Here is a 26,464-nt window from a genome sequence, read left to right on the forward strand (position 1 = left end):
TTAGATTAGTACTAGGTATTTCCACAATCTCTTCCTCAAAAGTAACCTAGTGAATAGTAACAGCTGTTCCTTCTTCACATATACTACTTTTTATCCACTCTTCACCTGGCGTATTTTCACTTGGTCAGTAACATGAAAACTCTCAGACACTGCTCAGCCAGCTTCAACCGTTGACATATTGGGTAGTGTATTTAAAACATAAGGCCCTTATTAAACACCTTTACATCACGTCTAAGTGTATTGAACTTTGTTATGAAAATTGTCTATTTATTCATACAGTTTTTGCCTTTTAACTGCAGATCAACAAAGAGATTTAATTACTTTTTCTAAATCTTATCAGTTTATCTTTTTTCCTTATAAGACCTTGAACAAAGCATTTTGAAAGCTTTTTGGATATTCCCATATGTTACATATACAATCAGCTATATTAACTAGGTTCTGCCCTATATACCTAGTTATTGACTCTTGCAAAAAAAAATACGTGATTTGTGAGATAAATGCTTTTGAGAAAGCTGAGTTTGCTTTTTCCCAGTTTAATATTATGGCTTATCTCCACAGGCAGGTAATTAGTGTCTAGAAGTTGTGTTTACTGCATTTTCAGCTTCCTTGGTATAGGGAGCATACATTTTAGCCTGAAGTTCACTACAGATTCCCCAGAATTAAACTTAAGCCAGTTATTTCTTTCCATTCCTGATTCTGAGATGAATTTATGCAACTGGTCACATGCTATTTGTAGCAGATCAGCAATTTGGAGGAATATGACCTGATCAATCTTTTTTTTTTTTTTTTTTTGTTAATTCAGCAGCACTTGGATTTCACTAGATTCCATAATATTGTCCCCTGTATATTTCTGATAGGGGATCCTCTCCATTTTTTTTTTTCCAACAGGAGTTAGTGATGTAAAGAAGCAAGCTATGGATTTATCTCCCAACATATTCCCCTTAACTAACACTCTTCACCTACTGATCATACAGACTTGCTCATTCTGATGAGTTTGAAAAAAGTTTTTGTAAAGGCTGTGAAAATCAATAGCAAATTATCAGATCTTCTCTATTAAATTTAGGTTAACACATCTTGATTTTTTTGTTTGTGTATATACAGCTGCTGTTACTGCGCTCTTTAACCTTGCTAAGTTTCTGAAGAATTGAAAAAAATAAACAAAAGCGCAGAGCCTCTGATGATTTCCGCCTCGCTTGCATGCATTTTAGCCTGCAAGTAACTCCTTTTAATTTCCTCTTTGAAAAGAAACTTCCTCATTTCTGTTCCACCCCTTCAAGTTAAACATCTTTGTTGATTCTTCTGTTCTTGCTTTGAGCAAACATACGCAAAGCAAATCAAAAGAACTTTACAAAGCTGTATATGTATCAAACAGAAATCTATGTTTTGGTATTAATTTCAAAAGTACTGATGTGCATTTGCTTCCATGTGCAGAAGCTCTTTTGTTTTTATTAAAGTGATATGTGCATTTAATTATATACCTACAAATTATGTCCTCAGACTATTACAGCTGTCATTTTCTCTGTTTACTTGCTGCCAGTCATTTATTTCCACACTCACAATTAGGTTCTCAGCTGCTTCTGTCATGCTCCAGGAGCTGAAGGATAAAAGGCACCATTATTTCTATTTTTGCATGACTTGATGCAACATGGAAGTTCCAGAATACCTAAGCAATGCCCTATACTGCTGCTTGGTAAGGATAGTTACATGCTTTCACCATTCAACACCTCCAAAAATCTGTACTCTAGCACTTAACAGCACACTAAGCTTCTCTAGACAAAATCTCATAGATTTTACTTTTAAGAGTTCTCCCCTTCACTTATGAACGTCACTGTTACCCTGCACTTCCCAGGCAAGCTTATACAGCCTACAGAATTACAACGAGCCTCCACCCACACGATAACCCCATCAGTGTACAGCCACCATCACCGCCCACTCGCAAACAACCCCAGGCCAGGCCTGTGAGGTCAAGTGCTACGAGTTTTTAGAAATCTCCCCTGCCCCACCTGACCTCCATGCTTTATTTTGAGAAAAAGCAAATGCTCAAACAAAACAAAACAAACAAAAAAGGGTGGGGGGAGGGTCAAACGAAAAACCCGTCTGGGTTCAGCGCGATGGGGGCAGAACGCCCTCGACGAGGCCTCGCAGCGGGCCAGGCGCTGAGGCCGCGCCGCCATTTTATGGCCCAGGCGCCGAGCTCGGCCCAAGGAGGCTCGGGCGGCCGGGCCGGGCTGCGAGGCCTGGGCTGGGCTCGAGGGCCAGAAGCCGGCACCTGACACGGGGCGGGCGTCACGACCAGGGTCTGAAGAGAAGAAGAAGAAGGGGGGGGGAGCATGGGGGTAGAAGGGGCCGCGCCCCGCCCTGCGGCCTGGCTTCCAGCCCAGGCTCCCCCGGCTCTGTTTCCACAGCGACCGCGGCTCTGCCACAACACCGCCCCTACAGCCTCGTACACACAGGGCCCGGTAACGCCAGGCCCCGCCCGCCCGGTGAGCGCGGGGCCTGCCGGGAGGCGCCGTTTGAAGCGCGCAGCGGCCGTTGGAGGCGGCCGGCGCTGAGGGGCGGCTATGGGCAGCGCCGAGCGGGCAGGTAGGGGCGGCCGGGGGAGCCCCGCTCCCGCCCGCGGGCCCCTCCTGAGGGGGCCTCGCGGGGAGGTTGGCCTCACGGCTGAGGCAGCACTAGGCCTTAGAGCAGCGCCTTCCGTTCCGTTCAGACGTCACGTCGCTTAAAGTTTTTTTTTTTTTTTTTTTTTTTTTTTTTTTTTTTTTTTTTTCCTTGTGTCATGGGTTTTTAAGCATTTTATAGCCTTCACCCCACCTTTCTCTGGCGACAAGTTCAGACAGAAGCTGGAGGTGAACGGTAGCTGAGGCTTTCTAGAGCTTGCCCGGCTGATCTGGGGATGCTCCTCGAAACTCTCATTATTATTTTTTTTAAAGTTAATAAAATGTTACTGTAAAGTGATTTCCGGAACTATGTGAAGAGACAGAAAAGTTGTTCTTCCTGCCTCTATAAGAAAAACAGTACAAAGCAGTCTCTGTTGTAGTAACCCTGCATTTTCTTTTTTCTTCAAAAAATGTCTTACCACTTTTCTGGTAACTTGAAGTCCTTGACAGTACTTACTAAAAACACTGTATTGTTTGCAAAAACAACAACTAGGGAAAAACATCTTAAGATATCATAGAGATAAACAGACAAGAAGACTTTCTCTTCCAAGGTGATATTTGAATTGGGTGGTGAAGAAAAAAATCTGTAGAGAAAGCATGTCTCTCAGAGCACTTTGAATTCAGTACTCAAAAGTTGTGGAAAAATCCAGCTCTGTGTGCATCCATCTCTTACTGTGCTCACTGGAGTGAAGTAACTCCGTATTCTTGTAATCCTTAAACAGCAAGCTGAAAAAAATGGTCCTTGAATTTAAACTTCCATGAAAAATACATATGTTCTTAGTGTTATCATAGCCTAAGGATGTGAGAAAAACTGGGTTTATAGGATGTGTGCTTTTTTTTATAAGTGGATGTAATTTCTGATTCTTTATAAAGGAACATCCATGCTTATTTTATCGTGTTGTACAAGGTTGAAATTCCTAGTTACTCATCCAGATCAAAATTTGCTTTTCTTTATTTGGGAGGAAAAATGCCTGCCTAGTCCGTGGTACTTAATACATAAGTACCCTTTGGCTCTCTGCTCCAGCTGTGCTCCAGCTGTGTACTTGAAGCAGATAGCGGCATGTGCCATCCCTCATGCTGTGTGTGGGTGGAGGAAATCGGGTGTGGAACAGAAAGCATAGCACAGGTTCAATACTTCGGGTGATCGAGGTAGTGTGATTGTGATCAACCATGTATGGTGGAGTCAAAACCACTTCTTTCACTGTAACCATGTATTTATTTGTGTGTCTTTCAGTTCTGTTGTTAATCTGTTTTACTTCTTAATAGATTGGGTTGATGTTGCCAATGAACTTTTAAGGCGCTGTCACATAACCCAGAACATAAAGCATCTCTCGGAATGTGGTGCTGATGTGTTTGTTCGTCTTTATGAATCAATCTTGGGGGAAAAAGTACCAGGTGGGAACATTAATTTCTAAACGTGCTTTTTCTTGTCTCTGCATGTTTTGTAATGAACAAATTCAAGTTTGCACAATGTATTTATTACATATAGAGGGTTTTTAAAGTATTGTATCATTTCTAAGACAAACACATAAGACACTCTCTGAACAGATTTAAGTAACACTTTTTTTTTACTGCTATTAACAGCAGCTGCAAGGGAAGCTCAGTAATACAGCTACAGTAGAATGTTTTCTAATGAAAATTATGCCTTGAAGCTAATACCTGTGAAGGGTGTGAATTGACTCATTTCTGTTAAAACAGCATTACTATCAAATCCTGTTCTTATAAAATGCTTAGTACCTAGTCTGCTAAGAGAAACTGCAATTTAACTCTTGTTTAGCCCACGTCCGTTTTACTACAGTGACAATTGTTCAGGAGTTACATTTACATATTTGCTTGTTTTATGGTAAACTATTTTGTTTGGGGAGCATCAAGCATCTCCTTGCTGCAGGAGATTTAATAGCACTGACCTACATGCCAGCTGTTGGAGGTAGAAGTTCTGTTAATATAAGCCCAAAACTAAAAATAATTAATGTTGCTCCCAATTAAGTAGAATACAAGACTGTCCTGCTAGTTGCTGACAGAGAAGGAAAAGACCTTAAGGCAAACTGTAATTCAAATTTAATGATGTTCACTAGATACATGTGCTAGGAGTGAAGGAGAAAAACTATATAACTAGTCCCTATTTTTGTATTCAGTATCACAGCTGATAAAATCCTCACACCTTCCAGTGGGTATTCCATGTTTGTGCTCAGTTTTTATTAAAGATTTCATACAACATATGATTATTGGGCTTTTTCACCAAATACACAAGTAATTTTTACTTACAAGTTAGTATTTTAAAAGTAAAAATATTTTAGTAAAAATATAAGCAATAAACTATCTATTTATGTAGCCTAAAAGGTATGCATTTGTTTTAAATAGATTTCATAGCTACTCCTAGAACTCAAGAGGATGATGCACATAATGTACAAGCGGTAATTGATTCTCTAGCACTGGACTACTTGCAGGTCAGCTTGTCACATATCACCGGTGAGTACTCATTTTAATATTGACAAGCACTAGCTGAATGTTTGTTTTAATTGAATACTTTATAAGAACCATATGTTACAAAGCAGGATCTTTTCACCTGCAGTGACTGTCATCAAAACACCGAATCCTTCCTGTGGACATCAGGTTATACACTTAGACAGAAAGTCAAGAATAAATATGAGTCCTCTTGTATAACACAGATTTGTAGGAAACATGAAAGTTAACAGTAATACTCACTTAGTCTGCTAAAGCGCTACCTGAAGTTTTTACTGGCTCAATATTTTCACAGAATCATAGAATTTTACAGTTAAGCTTGGAAACTGAGCTTTAAAACCTGAGCCTTGAATTTCGAACTTGATATCAAATTCTAATAGTTGATGTGTATAAGATTTGGACCACATCGTGTCTGTCCTTTACACACATGATCACTTTGAGTATTCATATGTATAGCCTTGAATAACATAGCCTGCAAAGAATGAAAACTGCTTGACATGAAATAACTCTTTCTATCTTGGTAACTATACAGTACCGTATAGCTGATATTTGTAATCCTTCCTGCCAGTTCATAGACTTGGTTGATGCTGTCGCTAACGTGCCTAAGTGCATAGTAATAGCGTCCCTCTCTGAGAATATCCCTGTGTATTTTAGATATATATTTGTGTGTGTGTATGTGCTATTATTATTTTTTGTGGAAGTAATTGTAGCATCAGTAAGCTTTTGATTAGTAGAACTGAAAATATGCAATTTTAGGATGCTTTTAAGATATATTAAATTTATGCATGTAGCCATACACGAGTGGCCAGCTTTTCTTTGAGCTGACACCTTCACAAGAATTTCCAGTCTTCAGAAAAGTTTTTTGTTTTTTTTTTTTAAGAATTACAAACTTATTTTTATTCTAATAATTAGTAGAAGTACTGATTATTAATGTGTGGCACTACCTTCTCTTAAGGTGAGAACATTGTGAAAGGAGAAAGGGAATCTATCAAAAACCTCCTTGAAATATTTGATGGCTTATTAGAGTATCTTACAGAAGAAGTCAGTGAATCCTCTTCTCAGAATGGAGGTGAGTGAGTAGACAGATGTCCAAATTTAGGGTATCGTGTTCTGATAATACAGTATTATAGACAGCTGCTAACTTTTTTTTTTCTGTTTGTTTGCTATCAAGTCAGCTTGCCAAGGGCTTGAAGTTCTTGTGACCAGAGTTCTTCACAGTTCGGTACTCATGGACAGAATACAGCTCCCAGAGTAGATAAAAACTGTTCCTTTTCTGTTCTCCTCAATAGCACCTACAGGGAATGATTACCACTGGAAAATGCAAGCTTTGTGAAGCCTTGTTTTGGGGTGCCCAAGATCAAAAAAAAGTATTTCCAATGTAACAAAGATTTCTTTGGTGTTTTTGCCATCTTTATGACCATGGCAACGCAGAAGAGGAGAGAGACTGACACTGACCACAGGGGGGGAGGGCTGGAATTTGGAGGCCAAACTGAGTAACTACATTCAGTGTTTTCTTGAGCAGTAATTATGAAAAAAAATATATTTTTTCCCAAAACTTGTTAAAAGGTGAGAATTGGAGAATGTCATCTTTCTGCTTCACTTGTGTGGTAGGGGTTCTGATTTTTCTAGTTATAAATACAGGATTTAATTTTGAGGAAGAAGATAGGTCATAATTTTAGATATCATCCTTATTATGTTTTATTACTCTTAAACTATTTTGATAATATTGGTAATAATATGTTAGTTTATGCATAGAATTAGTTTTCCTGAAAATTAATGCCTCTTTATTATTAACAGTTGAGATAAATGAGCCGCCCAATAACAAAATTCAAGTCGTATCTCCAGAGCAGCTGGAAAGCAATGGTGGTCAACTTACGCTGCCTTCAAAACTTTCATCAGTTTCAGGGTAAGAATAACTTTGAACACTTGAAGTATTTATACAGTAATTGACTACTGTTTTTGTATATCTATAGAACAGCTAGTAGTTTTCAATACTATGCAAGTAGGAAATATACTAATTACATCTTTCTGGTTAGGCAACAAGAGATGTCTAGAACTTTTTTGTCTATGAAGAATGCTGATGGCATTTTGTTTCCCTTAATCTTACTTTGCATGTGAAATGAGACTGGTTCAAAACTTTGTCTCAGTTTTAAATGATCACATTTTAGTTAAACTGCATTAGATCTATCTTTATGACTTCTGCATTGGTTTGTTTTGTGGAAGCAGGCCTCTGATGTCCTGTGCTATAGAAGCTAACTGAAGTAGAGCTGGGACTCTTTTGCAGCTCCACCTTGTGGACTGAAGAGGCAAAGACTTTTAGAGTAAATATTTTACCACTTCATGTTCCTTTTAGTTCCCAGTCAGAACTTTTCATTCGGTCCCATGATGTAGATGGATCAGAATCTACCAGTGAATTAATTAGACTTGGAGATACTGCTCATTCATTCTCAGAGAGAGGGGAAGGTGAGTTTGGGTAAATATATATTTTAAAAAAATAATCTATAGTAATATTTATAGGCTTTGCAGATAGTAAAACTGTTAGGCAGTTTAAATATGTCAATGAATCACAGTAAATAAGTAACAAAATCAAACGTCCCTTTCTTTTGAAACTTCCCTCAAATTTAAGTATTTATGCTTCTGATAAGTCATACTTATGCATATATAGAAATATACATTTAAAGAACAATGCATAGCCTTTAAACAACTGTTATGTAGGCTTGAGGTACCAGCACTTTTCACCTTTTTATTTAATGTTATTCCAAAAAAATACTATCTTAAATTCTTATTTTTCAAAAAATAAAAAATAAAAATCATACAGTAAGGAAAGTACCTACCTGCGGTTGATCTTGTTGGAGTTAGAATGTGGATTTCCTAGAGTAGATGTTTGAGACTTTTTCATGGCTGCTGAGCTATGTTACCTGAATAAAGGTTTTGTTGTTTGACTTCTAATTCAGTCTTCCCTACAAAGATTTTTTTTTTCCCAGAAGATTAAGAGATTTCTGAAGCTTTTAATTTGCAGTGTAAAGAGTATTATTTAAAATTGTAAAATGACAATTTTACATTCATTTTTAAAGGAGATGTTAGAAGTGTGGGTAACTTAGTAATATTATGGATGGCTCTTGAACAAATAATATGCAGATCATTTAAATGGAGCCCATTCCTATTTCAGTGACATTCCTATTGGTGACTAATTTTTCCAAGTGGAAGCATAAAGAAATACTATGAATTAGTATTAGAGAATGAAGGTACAAGTAGGCATTAAGTCAGACTTATTTTAATGCTTGCCATTTGGTCATAGTATGGATCACTGAGGTCAAGTTACTAATTATACCTAATAAGAAAGTTGTCTGTCTAAACATCTCATAACAAAATGCTTTATAGTTTTTAATTTATCTTTTTCAAACACCACGTCTAGAATTCCAGTTTCCTGAATTGTTACCAGCAGAAGTGAGAAAGGATATAGAAGAACTGAAAAACTCAGAGGTTATTGCAACAGTATCTAGACAGTTCTCTCAAGCTGAAAAGGCCATTGTGAAGGAAAAAGAAGATGGTAAGTGCCCAGTCTCCACATCTAACCTACCTGATTCTGACTAAGGGAACGTGGAGAAGAGCTTTACTCATGGCTAGAAGCGCTCTAGCTATATTTAAAATAAATAAATAAATAAATCAAGTTCTTCAGAAATGTTATGCTCTATATTTTATTGTCCCAGAGGCAGAAGTTCACGTAGTCTAGGGTATTTCTGCTTAGCTAGGTATCAGCTCAGCTTCAGCTCTTTTTTTTTTTTCCCTCCCCTTTTTGTGGTTCAATTTGTGAAATACAGAAAGTAAAAAGTTCTCCTGGAAGATTCTAGCATCCAAAATCATGTTCTACAGGGGGATTTCATGCTGTTCTTAAGGACAGTTATGAATAGATTGTCTTGGGTGAATCATTCTGACAGATGGCAGCCATCTTCAGTTGTCCCTGGCCTCTAATGAGTATGGCTCTGTCAATGCTCAGAATTCCTGCAAGTTGTTAGGAATTCCCCAGCATGTGTCTCAAATGACCATCTTTTTGGGGAAAATAACACCCAATCAAAAGGTATTTACCAGGTAGGCATATAGCTACATTCTTGAAGTATGAGAACAATATGTTCTACAGTCATGGAAAAACATGATGCTCTTCGAGAAGTGGTAAAACAAGGAGGGCCTGCAGTATGCAACTTTGTAAACAGAGAAAAAAAAGTACCATAAAAAGGCATAAAAATCTTACAGTGCTATTCTGTGTAATCCAACAAAGATTGTAGTTACCATTAGATACTTAAACATCCATCTAATATATGTAGAATATATTAAAAAATAACATTCTGCTTTAATAGATTAGATAATGCTTCAAGTTCTTTATATTTGTCTCTTAAGGTTCAATGGGGTTTGTTCATACTGATGAACTTCAAAAAGATGGTTTGAGTTCCAGTGCTAAGAAACTTGGCGAGCCTATACGCCAGGCTATTCCCTTGCTACCACCATTTCAGCCTGCTGAAGCCAGATCTCATGATCCTGTGGAGAGACGTTATCAGAGCTCAGCCAGCCAGTCATCAGCTTTGGTTAACTGTCAAGAACTGGAAACTCCTACAGTAAGTAGAAACCCATCCTTTGATTTTTATTAATTAATACTGCTTTCCTTTTAAAACTGTCTAGTATATTTGCAGAATGAGAATAATTGGTACCTGAAAAACATTTCTGAATGTATCTAAAAATGGGTTTTAAATTCATTCATCACTGAGTGGTCCAGACAGGAAGTTAATTTGAGTGTGGGGGTGTTTATATTTTACGCATGGAGATACATATATATGCACCTCCATAATCATACATGGAGTTATACATGTATGTCCAAAATCAATGTAACTGCACAGTTAACAGTGAGGTAAGCAATAAAATGATAGTTGCATTTTCTGTATTGCTACCAATAAAATGAGCATTGCTTGCCATACTCAGACAAATCTAATGTGCAACTTTGCTGTCAAAACTTTCCTGTAAATTCATATAAACCAGGTCAATTTTTCTTTCAGCTTGAAACATCACTTACACAAAAAACTGAAGATGTCTGTAGTAGTCTTCCTCTATCAAGGAAAATCCCTGGTGAGAGAGAATTTTGCTTCCCATAGAACAACTCTGTTTTGTCAAACGTTGCTTTTAATTTTATTGGCACTATGAGAAACATGGTTTTGAAACTACCAGTGCATCTTTTTTAAATTCAGCCACAAGTTCATGTTTCTATCTCTGTTTTATATAGAGAGAAAAAAATAGATTACTTTCAAACTGTTCATTCTGCTCAAGAAAAATAACTTGTTCCCAGTACAACTTCTTTCTTAGTTAATCCAATTAGATGTGCCTATGCTACAGAATTTGCTTCCAGCAGATAACTCATATAGCTGAGCTTACTCTGAGCAGAGGAACATGGTCCAAATATAAGCCATTTTCAGCTTGAAGAAAAAGTTCTAAACTGCTATTGTATAAAAGATTTAGAAACTGGTTTTCAGTGCTTATTTGCTCTGTTGTCTGGGAGATACCAGTTGCCTTCTTAGTTTCCATAGCATTCCCATGGCACTGAAAATCCAGAAATTGAGAAATTACTGAAACGAATGTCACAACACTGTAAACACAATTGCCTTGTTCGTTATGTTTTCTTGGAATGATTTGGTTCAACAAGCTATGGATTGCATCTTTTTTGTAGTTGTTCTGTACATTAGTAGGCACAGTGTGGTCTACGCTATCAACTAACACTTACCTGTCATATGTTTCTGCAGCAGGAGACAAGATGGTCTCAAGTGGTGCTGAAAACAACATGGCAAAGGTAAATGTTGCATCTTTACCATCTTTGTGGAAGTTCAGTCAATGCATTTGGAATCACACAATTATTTTGTTATTTTGTGGCACTTCAGAGCTTTCTTCAAACCTGCTTTTGGGCTTCTCGCTTCATTATACAATTAGTAATGCAATGTTGTTATACTGTGACCACAAAGTTTTAAGTCGCATCAATTCTTTCAGGAGTTGTTTGCTCCAAGAGGTAGAATTGCCAGTACCTATTGTGTTTCAATTCATAAGAAACAGCTACTAGTTATCTTGTTTTTATTCAGAGACATATAAAACACAAGAGGACATTTCCTTTCTCTGAAGCGTATCAGTATTCTAAATTAGTAAGAATTTTTGTTTTCTGGGGTTATTCAGATGCCAGTAAAATTTAGATTTTGCTCCCTTTCTAAAGCTCACTGAGCTGCCTGTTTGGATACTTGCTTTTTATTTCCTTGTATTGTCCCCTGCTTTTCAAAAACCGAATGATGCAAAACCTACAAACTCATCAGCAGATGCCATTCTGTGCTTGTAGAAGCATGTCTGTGTAGGAAGTTGCCTGCTCTGGAAATGGTTTTTTTTTTTTTTTTTTTTTTTTTTTGCCTTCTGCAGCCACAAGAGGTACTCGCAGACTTCATTTGTTCCAAAGGCTGTTTTCAATAGTCTTTACTTTTGCCTTTTGCATTGTCTGCTTAAAACATTGTCTTTAAAATTATTTTTCCATTGGTGCATTTGCAAGTGTATGTATGCTAACCCTGAACATTCCAGTTTGAACAGATCAATTACCATGCAATACCGAACTGTTGTAATTAAATGACATAAGGGCATAAGTGCCTAACTGATTTCTTTTGGTATGTTTGCAGCTTAGACCATACTCAGGGAAGTTCAGCTTACTTGCATTACTTAGCGTTAGTCCCAAGCTAGTGAGGTAGCATACAAGGGTACTGATATCTAGACTTCATTCTTCTGACATGGTGGTTTAGCTCCAGATGATCCTTAAACTAATCTATATTTTTGCTAGCTTATTTCTTTAAACATCTAACTTTCTAAAACACAGTATCTTCAAGTCAGGGGTCATGGACATGTAACTACTTCATTTAAATTTATATATAGCATATATAAAATGCGTATGCATATATATATATTATGTGATTATATGATTTGAGGTGGTTCTTTTATAAAAGCTGTTGTAGGGTCTCCCTACCACCATGATCTATGGTATTTTTGAGCATTATTGTGGAAACCTTAATAAAATCTTAACTAATCATTTTTCTAGGTTCCTTGGGTATATGGGACTTCTACATCTGCTTCTCCCTTAGATCAAAAATTCTCACTACATACTGAGCAAGTAGCACAGACTCCAAGACCTCAATCAAGGCATCTGCCTAGAAAGAAAAGGCAAGTTCAGTTTTCCTTTTACTGATCCAAGCAAGCACTTTCCTATACAACGCCCACCACCTTTTTTTTTTTTTTTAATGCAGTCTCTTCCTTGGCTGCACGACAGTGAAAGGTTAATTTTAACAAATATCCTTCCTACTTCTGTCACATACACATTTTCTTAAATACAGTTATTTACACAACCAGATTTTACTTAATCCTATAAAAATGTGCTTATACAAAAAGTGAACTGGAATTGTATGAGGTAATGCTTATCTATAAGTTTTTAAAATAGAAATGAAATCTCTGTTTTGTTTTAGCAGATTTGAAAATTCTACCACAGATTCACTTGAAGAGTCTCTTTCCCCCAGAACAACAAAAGAAAATCTATCTAAGCAAGAGCTTCATCAAGTATCAGAAAAACTTTCTCGCAGGTTAAATGAACTAGATTTAGTAAGTGAAATCTTTGTTGTATCCAAGCAAACTGTCCTTAGAAGTAACAGCTGGAAACAAGAATATACATTTAATATTAATGAAAAGAAAATCTTCAGTTAACACCTGACTTGACAGTTCTAAATTTTGAATGAACTATTGAACCTAAGTCCTGCCACACCCTCTTACCCCCAAATCTATCCAACAGATGTTAAAGAGAGCTTTGGGTGGGCATGCCAGAGAAGAGGAGTTGACAGACGAAGACAACCTGTCTCAGCACAGTGACAGTGTCATGGATTATCGCAGAAGGAAAACTAAGCAAGGTAATGTCTCTTATGATGCTTAAGTATTAGGATGGAAAGGAACATCAAAAAAAAAAACCACCACAAACCCTACTCGTCAAAGCCGATGCATTGAACTACACCTAGTTTCCCTAAGTTTTGTATTGTGCTCTTTGACTTGTATTTTCTGTTTTAGATCCAAATCTGAGCAACACTAATAGAATTACAATTAAGTTCCCATTTAATGGTTTAAGTAGCTATGGTAAAACTCCACAGAAATACAAGGCAAATACAGCTGCAGTGAAAAGCGTACAGGAAGTGGGGCAAGAGACAGAACACACAAGTGCATTTGACAGAACTGTGACTTTAAAGTGAGGGCTTGTTCACAATACACTTTACTGTGCTTTCTTTGGTACTGAACACAACATACACATCTAGTTATCTTACACCAGGCAGTGTGTGTTGGTAGCAATACAATTATATAACTACCCTTATAGGTACAGGAGATTAAGAAAAAAAACACTATCACATAACTTGATCTAATCCACATGTACAACATCATGTTGCAAGATGAAGCTGTTTATGACCCTTGTCAGTCTCTGACCTTGAGTTACTTTCAAATGTTTTTGCTGCTTTATCCTTTCCTATCTTGAATATCTCCTGGCACTTCTGCTATTATACACGCCCCAACACATGTGATTCAGGGCAGGGATAATCCTAAAAGCAAAGGCTTTAGATTTTTATGATTTAATTTGTGCTAAACACTTGAACTTTTCTGCTGTGGAAAGATTTTTGGTGTGTGTGCCTTTTTTAAAAAACAAAACCCCAAGCTTTATTTTTCCTTACACGTGGCTGGAGGCTTTTTCATTTCAAGTTAAACACTTGATGCAACAACTCTCCTTACAGACACACCACATACGAAGTACCCAGTCAGGCCACGATCCTTGTCTCCGTCCTCACCCTCATCTCAGCGTCAACTTTTTTCTGAGTTAGATGTACTTCACAGTAATGGAAAAGGGCAAATGAGGAAAATATGTAACCAACTGCAAAAAGAAAAGGATGAAAGAACACAAGAAGCAAAGGTAACTTCAGGGTTAGACCTATCGACTATTCTTACCAGTAGTTATACTAAAAGTATTAAAACTGAATGTCCTTACTTACTGCAGACACTTGTGATTTTGTACTGCTGTATTGGTAGACTGCTAAGAAGAGATGTAGAGCCCAAATCTTGCCGCAAAAAGAAAAAAAATATGCGGAAGAATCAATTTTGACCCATACACTGAGAAGTTAACAACATAGTCATATGGATTGGTCATTTGCTTTGCAAATCCTCTTATTTTTGCTTTCTAGGTGGTTGCTAAAGCTTATGAAGATGAACTAAGAATTTATGAAGCTAGGGAGAGGCTTAGAATTTCCAAACTCAGAGAAGAAGTCAAGGAAATGGTATGTAATGCACTGTGGTGCTTGTTATCTTAAAATTTGTCTAAATGCTCCATCTAGACACTGTGCATGGCATGAATACAGAAACACCTTGACTCTAGTGTCAGTTACTGTGCTGTATGCTGTTCAAATAGTGAGCAGAGGGACATCTTTTCAAGTTTCAACATCTGTAGGTATTATTCTTAGGGGTAACTTAACCACCGTACTTTTTACATGAAGTGATAACTTCAAGAGACTCTGATTTAAAGAACTGAAGCAAAGTAAGAAGATAGTTCAGGCCAGCCTATGGAAACTTCTCGTGATGATTTGAAAAGTAGTGTTAGTGCTAGTGATCATTCCAAGAAAACGTTTGAGTAGTGAGATATTGCAGGCCTTCTCAGATAGGTACTTCGTCATACCTGCCCCCAATCCCCTTAAGAGCTAGGTTGATCCGGTTGGATCCCCCATACAGTACAGGTAATTATGGGAAAATATTGTCATAATCTTTTTCCAGCTACTGTAAAAGTCATTTTTTTTTGTGCAAGGATGAATCTCTGCTGCTATGAATCTGGCAAAGGGGGGTCTTGCTACTTACTTGCATACTACTGGAACAGCAAGGAACTTAAGCTGGTAAGCTGTGTCATCCTCGTGTGGGATGCACTGGCCATTTTCACAGCCTTTGCAGAAGCGATCCATAGGCTGCTGCGGTAATGCTAAGTGCTGCAGAAGAACTGAGGTTATGCAATAGTGAGATTTAACCTTTATTTGAACCCTGGCCTGCATTTGGTAAATTCTCGACTTCTGGAGAATCCAATTCAGTATGTCCAATTTCTCATTCTACAGTTTCAAAGCCATTTAAGTTCTGATATCCAAACTATGTGATCTATCAGTCTTTCCCTTCTCATACCTGTTCTCCATCTGTTTTACATCTGCTCCTAAGGAACAAGAATACAAAGAAAACATCTTTAAAGAACCTCCAAAAATGCCTCAGCCAGTGAAAGTTTATTCTAGAAAAACCACACCTCGGAATCCCAGATACAGCCAGTGGATTCCAAAACGAGGGACTGTGAAGCCAAAGAAAGCAGCTCCAAGTAAGAAATGCAAAACTATACTTGGTGGAAAACTGGCATCCTTTGAAAGCATTAGTTGAACTCCAAGAATAAAGGCATCGGTCCAACATATACCAGTCAGCTGTAGCATTTTCCCCTTCTTATGACCTCCATATGTCTGGATTTTTGTTAGGGAAGATAATGCTTTAAGTAAATGTAAACCACCCATGCACAATTCAAAACTGTGACCCATTTGCTACCTCCTTAAAATCCCCTGGATTACTTTCAATGCTTGTTTCCATTACTGCTACTCCTGTACTTGCTCCACTATACTCTGAGCTCAGTTTGTTTTGTTTTGTTTTTTTCCCTTTTTTTTCCTGAACATGTATTAGATTTAAATTTGGGCCTGTAGCTTGAGTGGGCTGGTGCTGAGCCATGTGCAGGTAATAGAGCAGAATGTTTGGTAGGAAAAGACCCTACTGTTGTAGCAGTAACGCTGCCACTGGTTTTGCTGAGCAAGTGATGTTCCAAGAACAGCCAACACAAATCACAGACTCAGTCAGTCAAACAGCATTATGCATGCTTATATATAAGGTCACGGTATAATCTCCAGTGTACCCAAATGTTGCTCAGGTATACTGCTTTTTTTCTTTTTGAGTGTTTAAGAGGCATGTACTTGATTAATACCCACTTGTTTAATTTCCCCATAACTTTTTCCTGCCACGAAGATCAAAGAAGTAATGAGTGCACTGGTTGCAAAACAATTTGGAGAATGACCTTTTACTCAGGCATATAACGATAGGACTAAGGGAAGTGGTTTTAAACTAAAAGAGAGGAGATTTAGATTAGATGTTAAGAAGAAATTCTTCACTCAGAGGGTGGTGAGACACTGGAACAGGCTGCCCAGAGAACTTACGGACGCCCTATCTCTGGAGGTGTTCAAAAACAGGTTGGATGAGGCAACCTGATCTAGTAGGTAGCATCCTTGCCGATGGCAGGGGGCTTGGAAAGAGGTGCTTTTTAAGGTCCCTTCCAACCCAAGCCGTCCTGTGATGATTCGGTTTGTTTTCCACCTATTTATTTGATCTGGCTCTCTCACTGCTACTGCTATATTAGCATTAAGTTGCTGCAGCCAGTGAGAGATGGAAAGAAAGTAATTGCTAATTAGTGATCATCTGAACCATTTGAAAAAAGAAAAGGATACCTGTCTAAATCAGATTAAACATGGTAAGAGGGAGAGAAATCAAACCTGAGCTATAAAAGCAATTCTTCACCAGAGAAAAAAAAAAAAAAGCCACTTACTTTCTCAGCTGCTGTTCTGACAGAGTGATGCTATGTCCTCCTGGGTTTAAGTTGACATCATAGTAACAGCATGGTAGTTGCATACAGTGTTGTTCAATTTGAAATATTTTGTAACTTAGGCTGACACCGTCTGGAAGACTTTACCACTAAATGTATTCTCCAGGAATTTATTGTTTACATCTGTCTTTACCTTGTAGTGGAAGTAAGAGATGATGACCTCCTGCTTCAGCTACTGGAAGAGTTTCCCCACCTGCATATTTCCAACCACATGATGAATAAAATGTGGCGTCAGCAACTTGCACAGACTGAACAACTTAAGGCAGCTTCTGGCAGAGCTAAGCTAAAACTCCAAAATGAGGTGAACATTCTTATTCTTACCTTTTAAGTGTTAGCAAGGACAGAACTTCTCACAGAACAGTAGTATTCATCAGTTTGTATTTCATAATAAATGATATATGCTCTCTATATGTAGCATAGCTAGGGTACACATGCATCCAAAGCACAATGTGAAAGGATGTATATCTGAGCTTTGAGATACAGAACGTGGATACTGCTTCTTTAGACTTGCATTTCTATTACAAATATGATATGAGCTAGGTGCATTTTAAAGTACTGTTATCAATGCCATCAGTAATGTAGACAAACTCTGCCTTGAAATCTGATCAAGCTCAATTAACTGCATACAGTGTCTATAGTAAAACTGCTTTTACTACTGTAACTCCAGGTTTTATAAAATCTCTGCTAAAGATTTCTTAGACCTATTTTCTGACAAGACATCATGTGCAACTACAGTGAATAAAGTTAAGCCAAATAATACTCATTTAGTCTTAGAAGCAGTTGTTCAAGGGAAGAAATACCTTCTTCCTAAGATGAGGAGGTTGGTTGAATAGGGGATGTACACACCTAGACAATTGGGCTCAACTTTTTTTTTTTTTTTTTTTTTTTTTAAAAGAAGTCTGTAGTTTTAAGTACAAATTCTCAACAGTCTTGTAGCTTAAAAGGTATCCACAACATTAGTTGTTTACCTTATGCCTGGTAACTCTCAATATAAATAGCATAGCAGAGGGGCAATATTTATCTTAAAACTCCTACGCACAAATGTCTGTTCTGCAGAATGATGGAAGTAACTGGTTGGTTTTGTTTGTTTGTTTTTTTTAAAAAAACTCCAGGTTCAACAAGCCCTGAGGAAGCATGAGCTTCTTGTTGCAATTATTAAAAAAGATCAAGACCATAACAAGAGACTGGTATGTTCTTTGAATGGTATTTGTTATGTAATTTGGAAACTCGCATGTTGAGCTAGCTAGAATGCATACTCCCTGGTCCATGAAAGTTGTTTCTTATTTTATAACTTTGTCTCTTGAGTAGCTATGGTCTCAAATGCCACAATCTGCTGCTTGCTGTGTGGTCACTGAGGTCATGCAAATGGAATACTATTATTACATTGCGCTGTTGCCTTACAAGTATAAAATCCTGAGAACATGCAAGGAGGAAGAATTTCAGGCTCCTGGTATTGTTAAAAACACCAGCAACCACTGCAGCGTTGGCTGCTTAACTATATAGTACTGTTCATGGCAGCAGTTTGCTAAATCAGTGTTAATTACACTGCATTTATGGTTTAAAACTTTAAAATTGGGGTAGGGAAACAGTCCTTTAAAAGGGACCCAACTTATTAGAAATAATTAACAAAGCTTTGCTTGCAGAAAATCTATTAAAAGCTTGGTGGTCTTACCTCTACTTTCTCCACTTAGCAAGAATTTAAGCAACGTATCTGCCGACAGAAATGGGCTCAGAATAAGGTGAAAGAAAAACGCCAACAAATTGTTAGAGCCAGGAAATACTATGAAGATTACCGGGTCCAGTTGCGTGCCAAGATGATGCGGGCTAGGACACGGGAAGAAAGGGTAAGTACAAGATGTCTGTCTTGCTTTTCAAGTGTGGAATTCTTCTCTATTGGTTGGACCCTGGTGCTGAGAACTGGCGTTATTGTAGTTGAGGTAATGGTACAAGTAGACAGAGAGCAAGTTAAGCGAACAGAATTTAGGAGCCCGGATTAAGTGGTTAGGTAGTCAAAGCCACAGCTGAAAAGGTTCCTTCTTTGGAAACACTGATACAGTTTAAGGCAGGCCACTGTAATACAAGAAAGGATGGTTGGTGGGGTTAAGCAAAGGAGAAAAATGGTCAGTGTCCGTATGGAAAAACAGGGCTGGTAACATGACAAATTGGGGAAATGAAGTTTCATGAAACAGTACAATTAAGAAATTCCTATAGCTACTCCCCAAAGGAAATACCCTAAATCTTCAGTTAAGGAAACTGATCAAAAACCACTCACTCATGTTTGTTAGACAAAGTGGACTTCTTGACAGATGGTCTCTATTCAGGGCTGCACATCAGAGAGCTAAAGTAAGCAAACAGTTGGTATATTTTACAGGAGTAAATGCACAATTCTCACATTTTATATTCTATAAGTTTAGTGCATAATCCATTTTTAGCAATCTGAGACCTGTGCCTCTCAAGCTCTGCAGTAGTGTAGCTGCTAAGTATTCTTTCGTATGAATGGAAAGCTTGAGTACAGGCTGGATTTCCTGTTATGGGAAATCTGGATGAAGGTCCCTAAGTTAGACAGCAGAATACAGGGTGGGCTGTATTCACAGTGCACATTCAGAGTTGGGCTTATATTGTCATATCTTATGAAGTACTTTTAGAACTCAATAAATATTTGCTGTTCAAGTCACTTTCTTATTAATCTAACTGAACAGATGAAAAATTTACTTTTATCTAAAAATTCCAGCTAAGTTAATACTACCAGTACAACTCAGCTTGTCTGTGCCACCAGTACAAAATACTTACTATACTTTTCCACAGGCAATGACCCTATCTTGTGATCATTCTTTCATTATGAGATAAAGCAGCTGAAAATGTTAATATATACTTAAAAGTATCTTATTCAAATTAAATTGGTTGATCTAAGCCTTATATTCAGAAAAGCTTAGTAATTCCAAAAACAACCAAGCTTTTGTAAGTTTCTGGGAAAATTTTGTTTGCTTTTTTAATTGTTGGCAGATATTTAAAAACTTATTTGAAGAAGGCTTAGAAATTCAGAAGCAAAGACTAAAGGACCTCAGAGCATATGCTCAAGAGATGCGTGCTGAGCAAAGAAGAGAGCATCAAAATGAGTTAGAGTCCATGGAGAACTATTACAAAGATCAGGTAAGTTTAATCAGCAAAAATAGCCAGTTAATATTTTAAATACTAAAAGCCATTCCTTTAATTGGTTCAACTCAAACATTCTTTATGCTTAAGTTTTCCATGCTAGCAGAAGCTTTATCTCAAGAACGCCAAGAAATCCAAACCAGAGAGAAAGCACAAGCACAAGTAAGGATTTCAATTTTATATAGTTACTTTCTTTCTTTCTTTCTGTGATATGGTTAATACTTGTATTTTCTTCAGATGCTGCAGAAAACAAAAAGAGAATTGAGATCAAGGATGGAAAAGGAAATACAACAACTGCAAACTGCAATAATGCAAAATGATGATGACACCTTTTTTCAAGAACTAGAAGCAGACAGACTGAAATCTCGACTTCAGATGGCTTCCTTTCAGTATAGCAAAAGCAATTTCTCATAAGACATGGTAAATATCACTGCAGCTGTCTGGCTAAGCTGGTGGGAATCTTTAAGAACTGCTGTAACAAGAAGATGGTGTGTAGCTGTTGTTCTCTAAGACCAGATCTGTCATCTTGACGGGTCGGAGGGGTAGTTGCTGGTGTCTGGAACTTTGAGCACTTTTATGATCATCAATAAAGTTTTAAAGTACTTTCTATCTTCTTAGAAAGGCTGAGATAATGTTGAACTCAACACAGAAGAAGTAGGATGAAGTCATCCTAGGATGGCTTCATCACAAGATGAAGGCCACGTGTGTTTTAGTGAAGCTGTCTCAGTGAAACAGTTGATGCTAACCTTCCTATATTCTTATGCTTATTCTACTGCTGGAATTAAAAAGCCATACTAACAGTATTGATCAGAAGTAACTGGGTTAGAAAGCTGACAAAAAAGACAAGATCTCAAAAACAATATCAACACTTCACGTTTCCTTTGGAAAGATGAGATAGAGAATGCTGCCATAAACCTGACAAACATCAGTAATTTTAATATATTACTCAAGGGAAGGCTACCTATATTACAGAATACTGTTTGCAATGAAGACCATATTTTATAATTGCTGTTATTTATAGCAATCCATATAAAAGACTATTATGTAAACTATAAATATATTGGAAAAAACATTGCTTGAGATAGGAAACAATGGAAATTCTTAGGAAGCAGTGATATACAAGCTTCCACAAGAACTGAATCCTTTGAGGGACCTGTGGATGGCCGTCTTTAATGGTATGTCCCCCTTGAATGTAATTATGTACATATTTTTAAGTCTCTGCAATTTTTTTCTTACAGTAACTGCTGGGAGAGGGCTACATGTTAGGTCACCTGTATTTGGTGTGCTGCCTTTTTAAGGCCTTGTTGTAGGTGTTTTGATCACTGGATTTCACACCAGGGTTTCAAAACTACAAAAGCCAAGGCACAAACAAGCAACATTTTGCTTCACTTGGTCTACTTCAAAAGGTGAGCATGGTAACCCTACATACAAATAGACAACCACTAACAACAATCATTTTGTTGTCTTAAAAGCTGATTGTTTGGACTAAAGCAATGTGTACTTACATTATTTTTCTCAAAAATACCCTATGATTTTGTTTAGGTGGAGGCAGAGTAATTCTAGTTCTGTCAGCCATAAGATGTTAGAGCCAGTAGCAATTAAAAATTCCAGCATTCAGCTTTTACCTTACTTCATGGTTATAAGGTCTGTTTTTAACATTGTCACTGTAACTGTCTTCACAGACTCATCACTTACTTCTGCTGTAATACATTTAGTAGAAAATTCAGGTTTCAGCAGCCATACCCTATGAGATGGAAACATACGCAGGTGAATACTTAAACTGAGAAGTAATTGCATAAAGACAAACTGCTAATTAGGAAAGCTGATTACTGATATATTCTCCTCTGCTTGAGGCAATAGGAATTTTATAATAGTCTCAGTATCGAGGCTGACCTAAAGAGTAGTTTAAAATAGGCTCTAGTACAGGAGTTCTTGCTCGTAATTGCCTAGTGCAAAAAAGTGATATAAACATAATGGAATGGCATTTTATAGTCAGAACCTGCCATGAGATGGTGTCTCTTATGGAACTGACAACAGAGTGAAGTCTCATGCTTGGAGGGAAAAAAATCTGCCAGGAAAAAAAAACAACTGGACATGTTTCCTTTACAGATTAAACAAAACAGCTGGTAGTTTAAGCATGATATACTTCACGTAAAAAAACACACCCTGACTTTAACAACCATTTGCAAGGAGTTACTAAAAACTAGGTTAATTTCAAGTCTCTCTCTATTTAAGGGACAATATTTACCAGCTAGGTTAAATTTTAACAAGTATTTACAAGTTCTATCCTCTTCTTCCCATAAGGAAGGTTGTTTAGCTTTTGCTGACTTTTTGGAGGAGACATCCATTCACTAACACTGAGAGGAAGTCCTTTCCAAGAAACACACATACCATTAACATGAAAGCCAAAAGTAAGACTATTTTTTTCAACCAGGACATTCAGCACAATTTAGTACAACTGTAGGTAGCAGCCTGTAGAAAGACACTAAGAGCTGAATTTTTTTCTCCTGAGACAAAGCTGAGTTACTGAAAAAAAGCTTTTGTTACATTTTAATGTTTAATTAAGAAACACTTAAAACTTTTTAAACCATTGATGCTGTGACAGTGCAAACAGCATACAATTTATTGCTCAACTTCTGCATGGGTACATACATTAAGTACTTAAAAACCATTTTATACAGATTTTTTTTTTGTTAAAGCTCATGTAACAGCTGGGTGAAAATACAATGATATCAAATGCTAAAACACTCTGTAATAAATACAATGGAAATGATAAACTAAGAACGGTCAGTTTGTGGAGGAGTAATTACACTTGTATAAACTAATTACAGCTACAGACAAAGCTCTGAGGATGTGGTAGAGCCAGAAACCTACTACATAGTGTAAAGTACAACAAATGGCACCTGTTAACTATATGGTGCTGTTTAAAATCTGAAGCATGCTACATTAAGCTGTATGATGCATACTTATGATATAGAAGCAAAGCTTTTACTTCCATCAATGCAGCTAGTTTAAACGCACCAGAAGTTCAATACAGATGTAGTGTTGTAGAACAAGAATTTAAAAACAGCTTGTGTGCTCTGGACTTTAGTACAACACAAAAATTTGGTAAAAATAAATCAGTTTAGGGAAACTGAAACTATGTGCAAAAAAATTAGAATACATACTGTACAAAGCACCATTACAAAACTCTTTACACCGAGAAATTAAATCCTCTGAAACTCAACTGTGTACTGTATATTTGAAATCTACAAAAGTCACTGTTCATAATTAAACATTCATAATGAAAAGCAACAGCATAAAACCATGATGTGACATCTCTCTAAAACAACTAAAGACTGGATAAAGTAAAACCCAGTAAGAGGGACACATTGAAATAAATATTCACATTAATCATGGGGTGAAAGTCCAAGGTTAAAATGCAATATTAGGCTTAGCACCTTTTTGAGGGGAAAGTAGTTGACATGATCTTGAAACAAAATTTTGCAAAGGAATGAACCTTTTAACATTTTCTGATAAACATGCGACTAGGTGATGAGGTGCTTTAAGTTAAAGCTCTCAGTCATGAAGGTAGAAAGGCACTCAAAATACTTGGTATATTCAACCTCATCTGTCAGCTATGGGAAGTCGAATGTAGATTTATCTAGTTTTGCCTATAATATATTAAATTTACAATATTTATCTGAGACAACTAAAAAAAAAATCTCTATGCCATACCAAAATGTTTGGTAGAACAAACAGATGAACTGCTAAGGCTGCTGTGAAAATGAATGGTATTTATCAGCTGATCTCCACTCCATTCTGCAGAGCTCATCTCCCCCCTCCTCAGAAATGCTTTTTTGTCACAAGGGTGGCCATAACTATGTGCTCAATACACTTACCAGCCTAAGCAGGCTGACAGGGAAAAGGTTCCTAGGAGGTGGGTACAGGTGGTGTGCTCAGGAGACACTTAGAGAGATGGTCTTTAAATAGTACTGAGGTGGGCTGTCTGGTGCCAAGGGAACAGCACACCTTCTCCCTGGAACTGCCAACTGAGCCCTGACTTCTCCCAAAGACTGGATCAAACTGAATTTTCACGCTTCCACGATCAGGGTGGCTGCAGCCATAGCCTGAGCAAGAGCAGAATGAAATCCCTTATGCAACAGTGGAGACTTTTAATCCTCTGAACAGTGGTCAAAAAAAAAACAAAACAAACAAACAAACAAAAAAAAACCAAAAAAAAAACCTAGTCTCTGTAAAGAGTAATTAATGTCATACCTCCAAACTTGGGGTGAGAAGAGGTCTGTGGGCATATCTAAAGCAGTGGTCCCCAACCACAGGCAGCAGTAACGAATAAAAACACACTGGGCAACATCCTACTTTTCTCTCCCGGGCAACCTGGACAAACGTAGTGGTAGCTTCTCTGGTAATAGTATTACCTGAAAGCCTTGAATTAGGGATTCCGACTATAAGCAAAGGTACCAGCCATTGTAAGAGTGCAATAGTCCCTTGAAATTACGAAAGAAGGGTCTGATATATGTCAAATCTGGCTGTCAAAGCAAGTTTCTTGGCTTTAAGTTTACATCCCTAAGTAGCCTCAGCTCTGCAGCCAGCCCAGAACTGGGAAGCAACAGCTGTACAAAAATATATATATAATCAAATGAACATGTGGATTTGGCTCACCAGATTCCTACCACAATTCTAAAAAGTAGTCTATTGCCCACTATTCTAATACACAACATCCAGTAGTAGTTTACTCACTGTGGCAGTCAGATTTGGCAGAACAAAATTAAGTTCAAGCTCCATAGAACAAATAGAAAATTAGCTAGTTCTCTGTGTGGCCTACACTGCGGAACAGAACAGTCATTTACGTCCCATTCTTCCAGCGTTTTCTGTACCCTTGACTTTCTTCTTATTGGCAGTGTAAAAAATAGTGCAGATTTGATGGTCAATTGTAACCCATGTTAAAAAAAACAACACTGATTGGAAAAAAATGCTACCTATTCCAGATATTCTCACCACTGATAGGAGAATGCCACTGTCTAGTAAGTAGACTGATTCATCTACACACCATGAACAGATCACATAGATCTTAACTGAGAATTCCCAAACTTACTTCAAAATTCAGTTCCCTCTACTGGTAGTGCATTTTATTCCCCTTTGAAGAGATCAACCCATGTTATAATTCATATATATACTTACTTCCATCCCTACAATCAATAAATTATGTGCTTTTGAAACCTTTTTTTCAAAGCACATCACACATTTCAGATAATACATCATTTTTTATCGCCTTTTTCCTTAGTTGTAACAAACCCACATGTCATGAGCAGCTAGACAAAGATTAAAATATGTTTTACCTGATAAATCTTTAGCATCAACAAAGATATAATGTGATTTGGCTGCATTCAAACAAACTTTGGTCGACTGGACAGGATGGGTTCTGAAATGAACTGCAAACAGGTTTCTGCTGTCAAATATTACCTCATCAACATGCTAAAAAAGTTGAAAAATGCAGTGTTTAAAGTCAAAAGCAACAAAAAATACTCTTGACAGACTTGTTAGAAAAATGCTGTTTAAAAAAATCAAAATGTCTACTGTTCATTAAAAAAGGCCTATTCCACATGTTAACACAAATACTGTACCAAATACAGTATGTGTCGCTCATACTAGAAATTTTAAGGAATCTGACAAGTGATATAAATAGGACCCCAAAACATCATTATTTGTAATTCATGCTTGAAAAAATATAGAAAAAAGCCCCCTGTGGTAACATTTAAGTTGAATTTACATTGCAGAATATAATGTTTTACTATAAGAAAACGCAGTTAACATGTAAGTGGCTTTAATTAAAAAGATTAATGATTCTTTCAGCCAATTTTATGCAAAGTTAGAATAATCCAAAATATTTTTTTTTCCAAAAATAGCAGGTATAGATGCTGTTCAGTATCATACATTTAAAACAGGCTGAAACGTGACTTGTACCGACTGCTGAAGTTGTGTCTTGGTATCTGAGAATAGAAATCAGGTAGGCAAATATAATAGATTACCTTTTACAAAAATAGTAGTAGTCTTTAAGTATAGAATACTGCTTAACTGTTGAAATGTAGGAAAAGTCAGCATTCTGTATGTTCAAGATATTAGTTTTTAATAGCAGCTGAATGATCCTATGGCAGGAACCACAGAATCTATTTTCTTGAAGAAAAAAAAATTTCCAAAGTTGTTCTTTCCCTTACAGTGTCCTAGTGTAGAAAAGGGAAAGTTTCCTGTATTTCAAGCATTTCTTGAGTCTTGGCGAGGGAAGGGCTTTCCGGCTGACAGGAGTATAAATAGAGTCTCAGGTAAGCCTGTGAAGGGTCATTCCACGGCAAACCCACATGTTTCTTCAATGGCAGTTAGCAGCTTCTCGTATAGCTTGTCATAGCTTTCATAAGGAGGAATGTCTATTCGGTTAAAGCTGCAAAGAGAA

General features: G+C 37.3%; 2 protein-coding genes across 9 annotated transcripts in view; one reads left to right on the forward strand and one right to left on the reverse strand.

Annotated features, from left to right (window-relative positions):
* Positions 1–1,490: 1,490 nt before the first annotated feature.
* On the forward strand, positions 1,491–24,206 carry CEP95 (centrosomal protein 95). 5 transcript variants are annotated; one of them, XM_072025565.1, is made up of 22 exons: positions 1,491–1,690; positions 3,924–4,052; positions 5,019–5,126; positions 6,076–6,189; positions 6,918–7,026; positions 7,474–7,583; positions 8,536–8,670; positions 9,516–9,730; positions 10,166–10,235; positions 10,904–10,950; positions 12,223–12,344; positions 12,644–12,776; positions 12,964–13,078; positions 13,943–14,118; positions 14,387–14,479; positions 15,396–15,546; positions 17,004–17,164; positions 17,976–18,050; positions 18,555–18,707; positions 19,867–20,013; positions 20,107–20,178; positions 20,254–20,623. In XM_072025565.1, exons 1-22 carry the CDS (start codon positions 1,639–1,641, stop codon positions 20,428–20,430), a joined length of 2,664 nt encoding a protein of 887 aa, XP_071881666.1. In that variant the 5' UTR covers positions 1,491–1,638; the 3' UTR covers positions 20,431–20,623. The 5 variants fall into 5 exon arrangements, with proteins under 5 accessions (XP_071881666.1, XP_071881667.1, XP_027327461.3 ...); XM_072025566.1 differs by having other exon boundaries at positions 12,647–12,776; XM_027471660.3 differs by lacking the exon at positions 1,491–1,690 and adding an exon at positions 2,394–2,583 and having other exon boundaries at positions 12,647–12,776; positions 20,254–24,206.
* Positions 22,596–26,464, reverse strand: part of SMURF2 (SMAD specific E3 ubiquitin protein ligase 2) — a 65,418-nt gene continuing 61,549 nt past the window's right edge. For all 4 annotated transcript variants that reach the window (XM_027471662.3, XM_038165307.2, XM_038165308.2 and 1 more), the window contains exon 19: positions 22,596–26,452. In XM_027471662.3, the coding sequence (XP_027327463.1) occupies positions 26,353–26,452 (100 nt within the window). In that variant the 3' untranslated portion in view covers positions 22,596–26,352. The remainder of the gene's footprint in view (positions 26,453–26,464) is intronic.

This window comes from Anas platyrhynchos, chromosome 19, assembly GCF_047663525.1.
Source record: "Anas platyrhynchos isolate ZD024472 breed Pekin duck chromosome 19, IASCAAS_PekinDuck_T2T, whole genome shotgun sequence".
In the NCBI taxonomy this organism is placed as follows: Eukaryota; Metazoa; Chordata; class Aves; order Anseriformes; family Anatidae; genus Anas; species Anas platyrhynchos.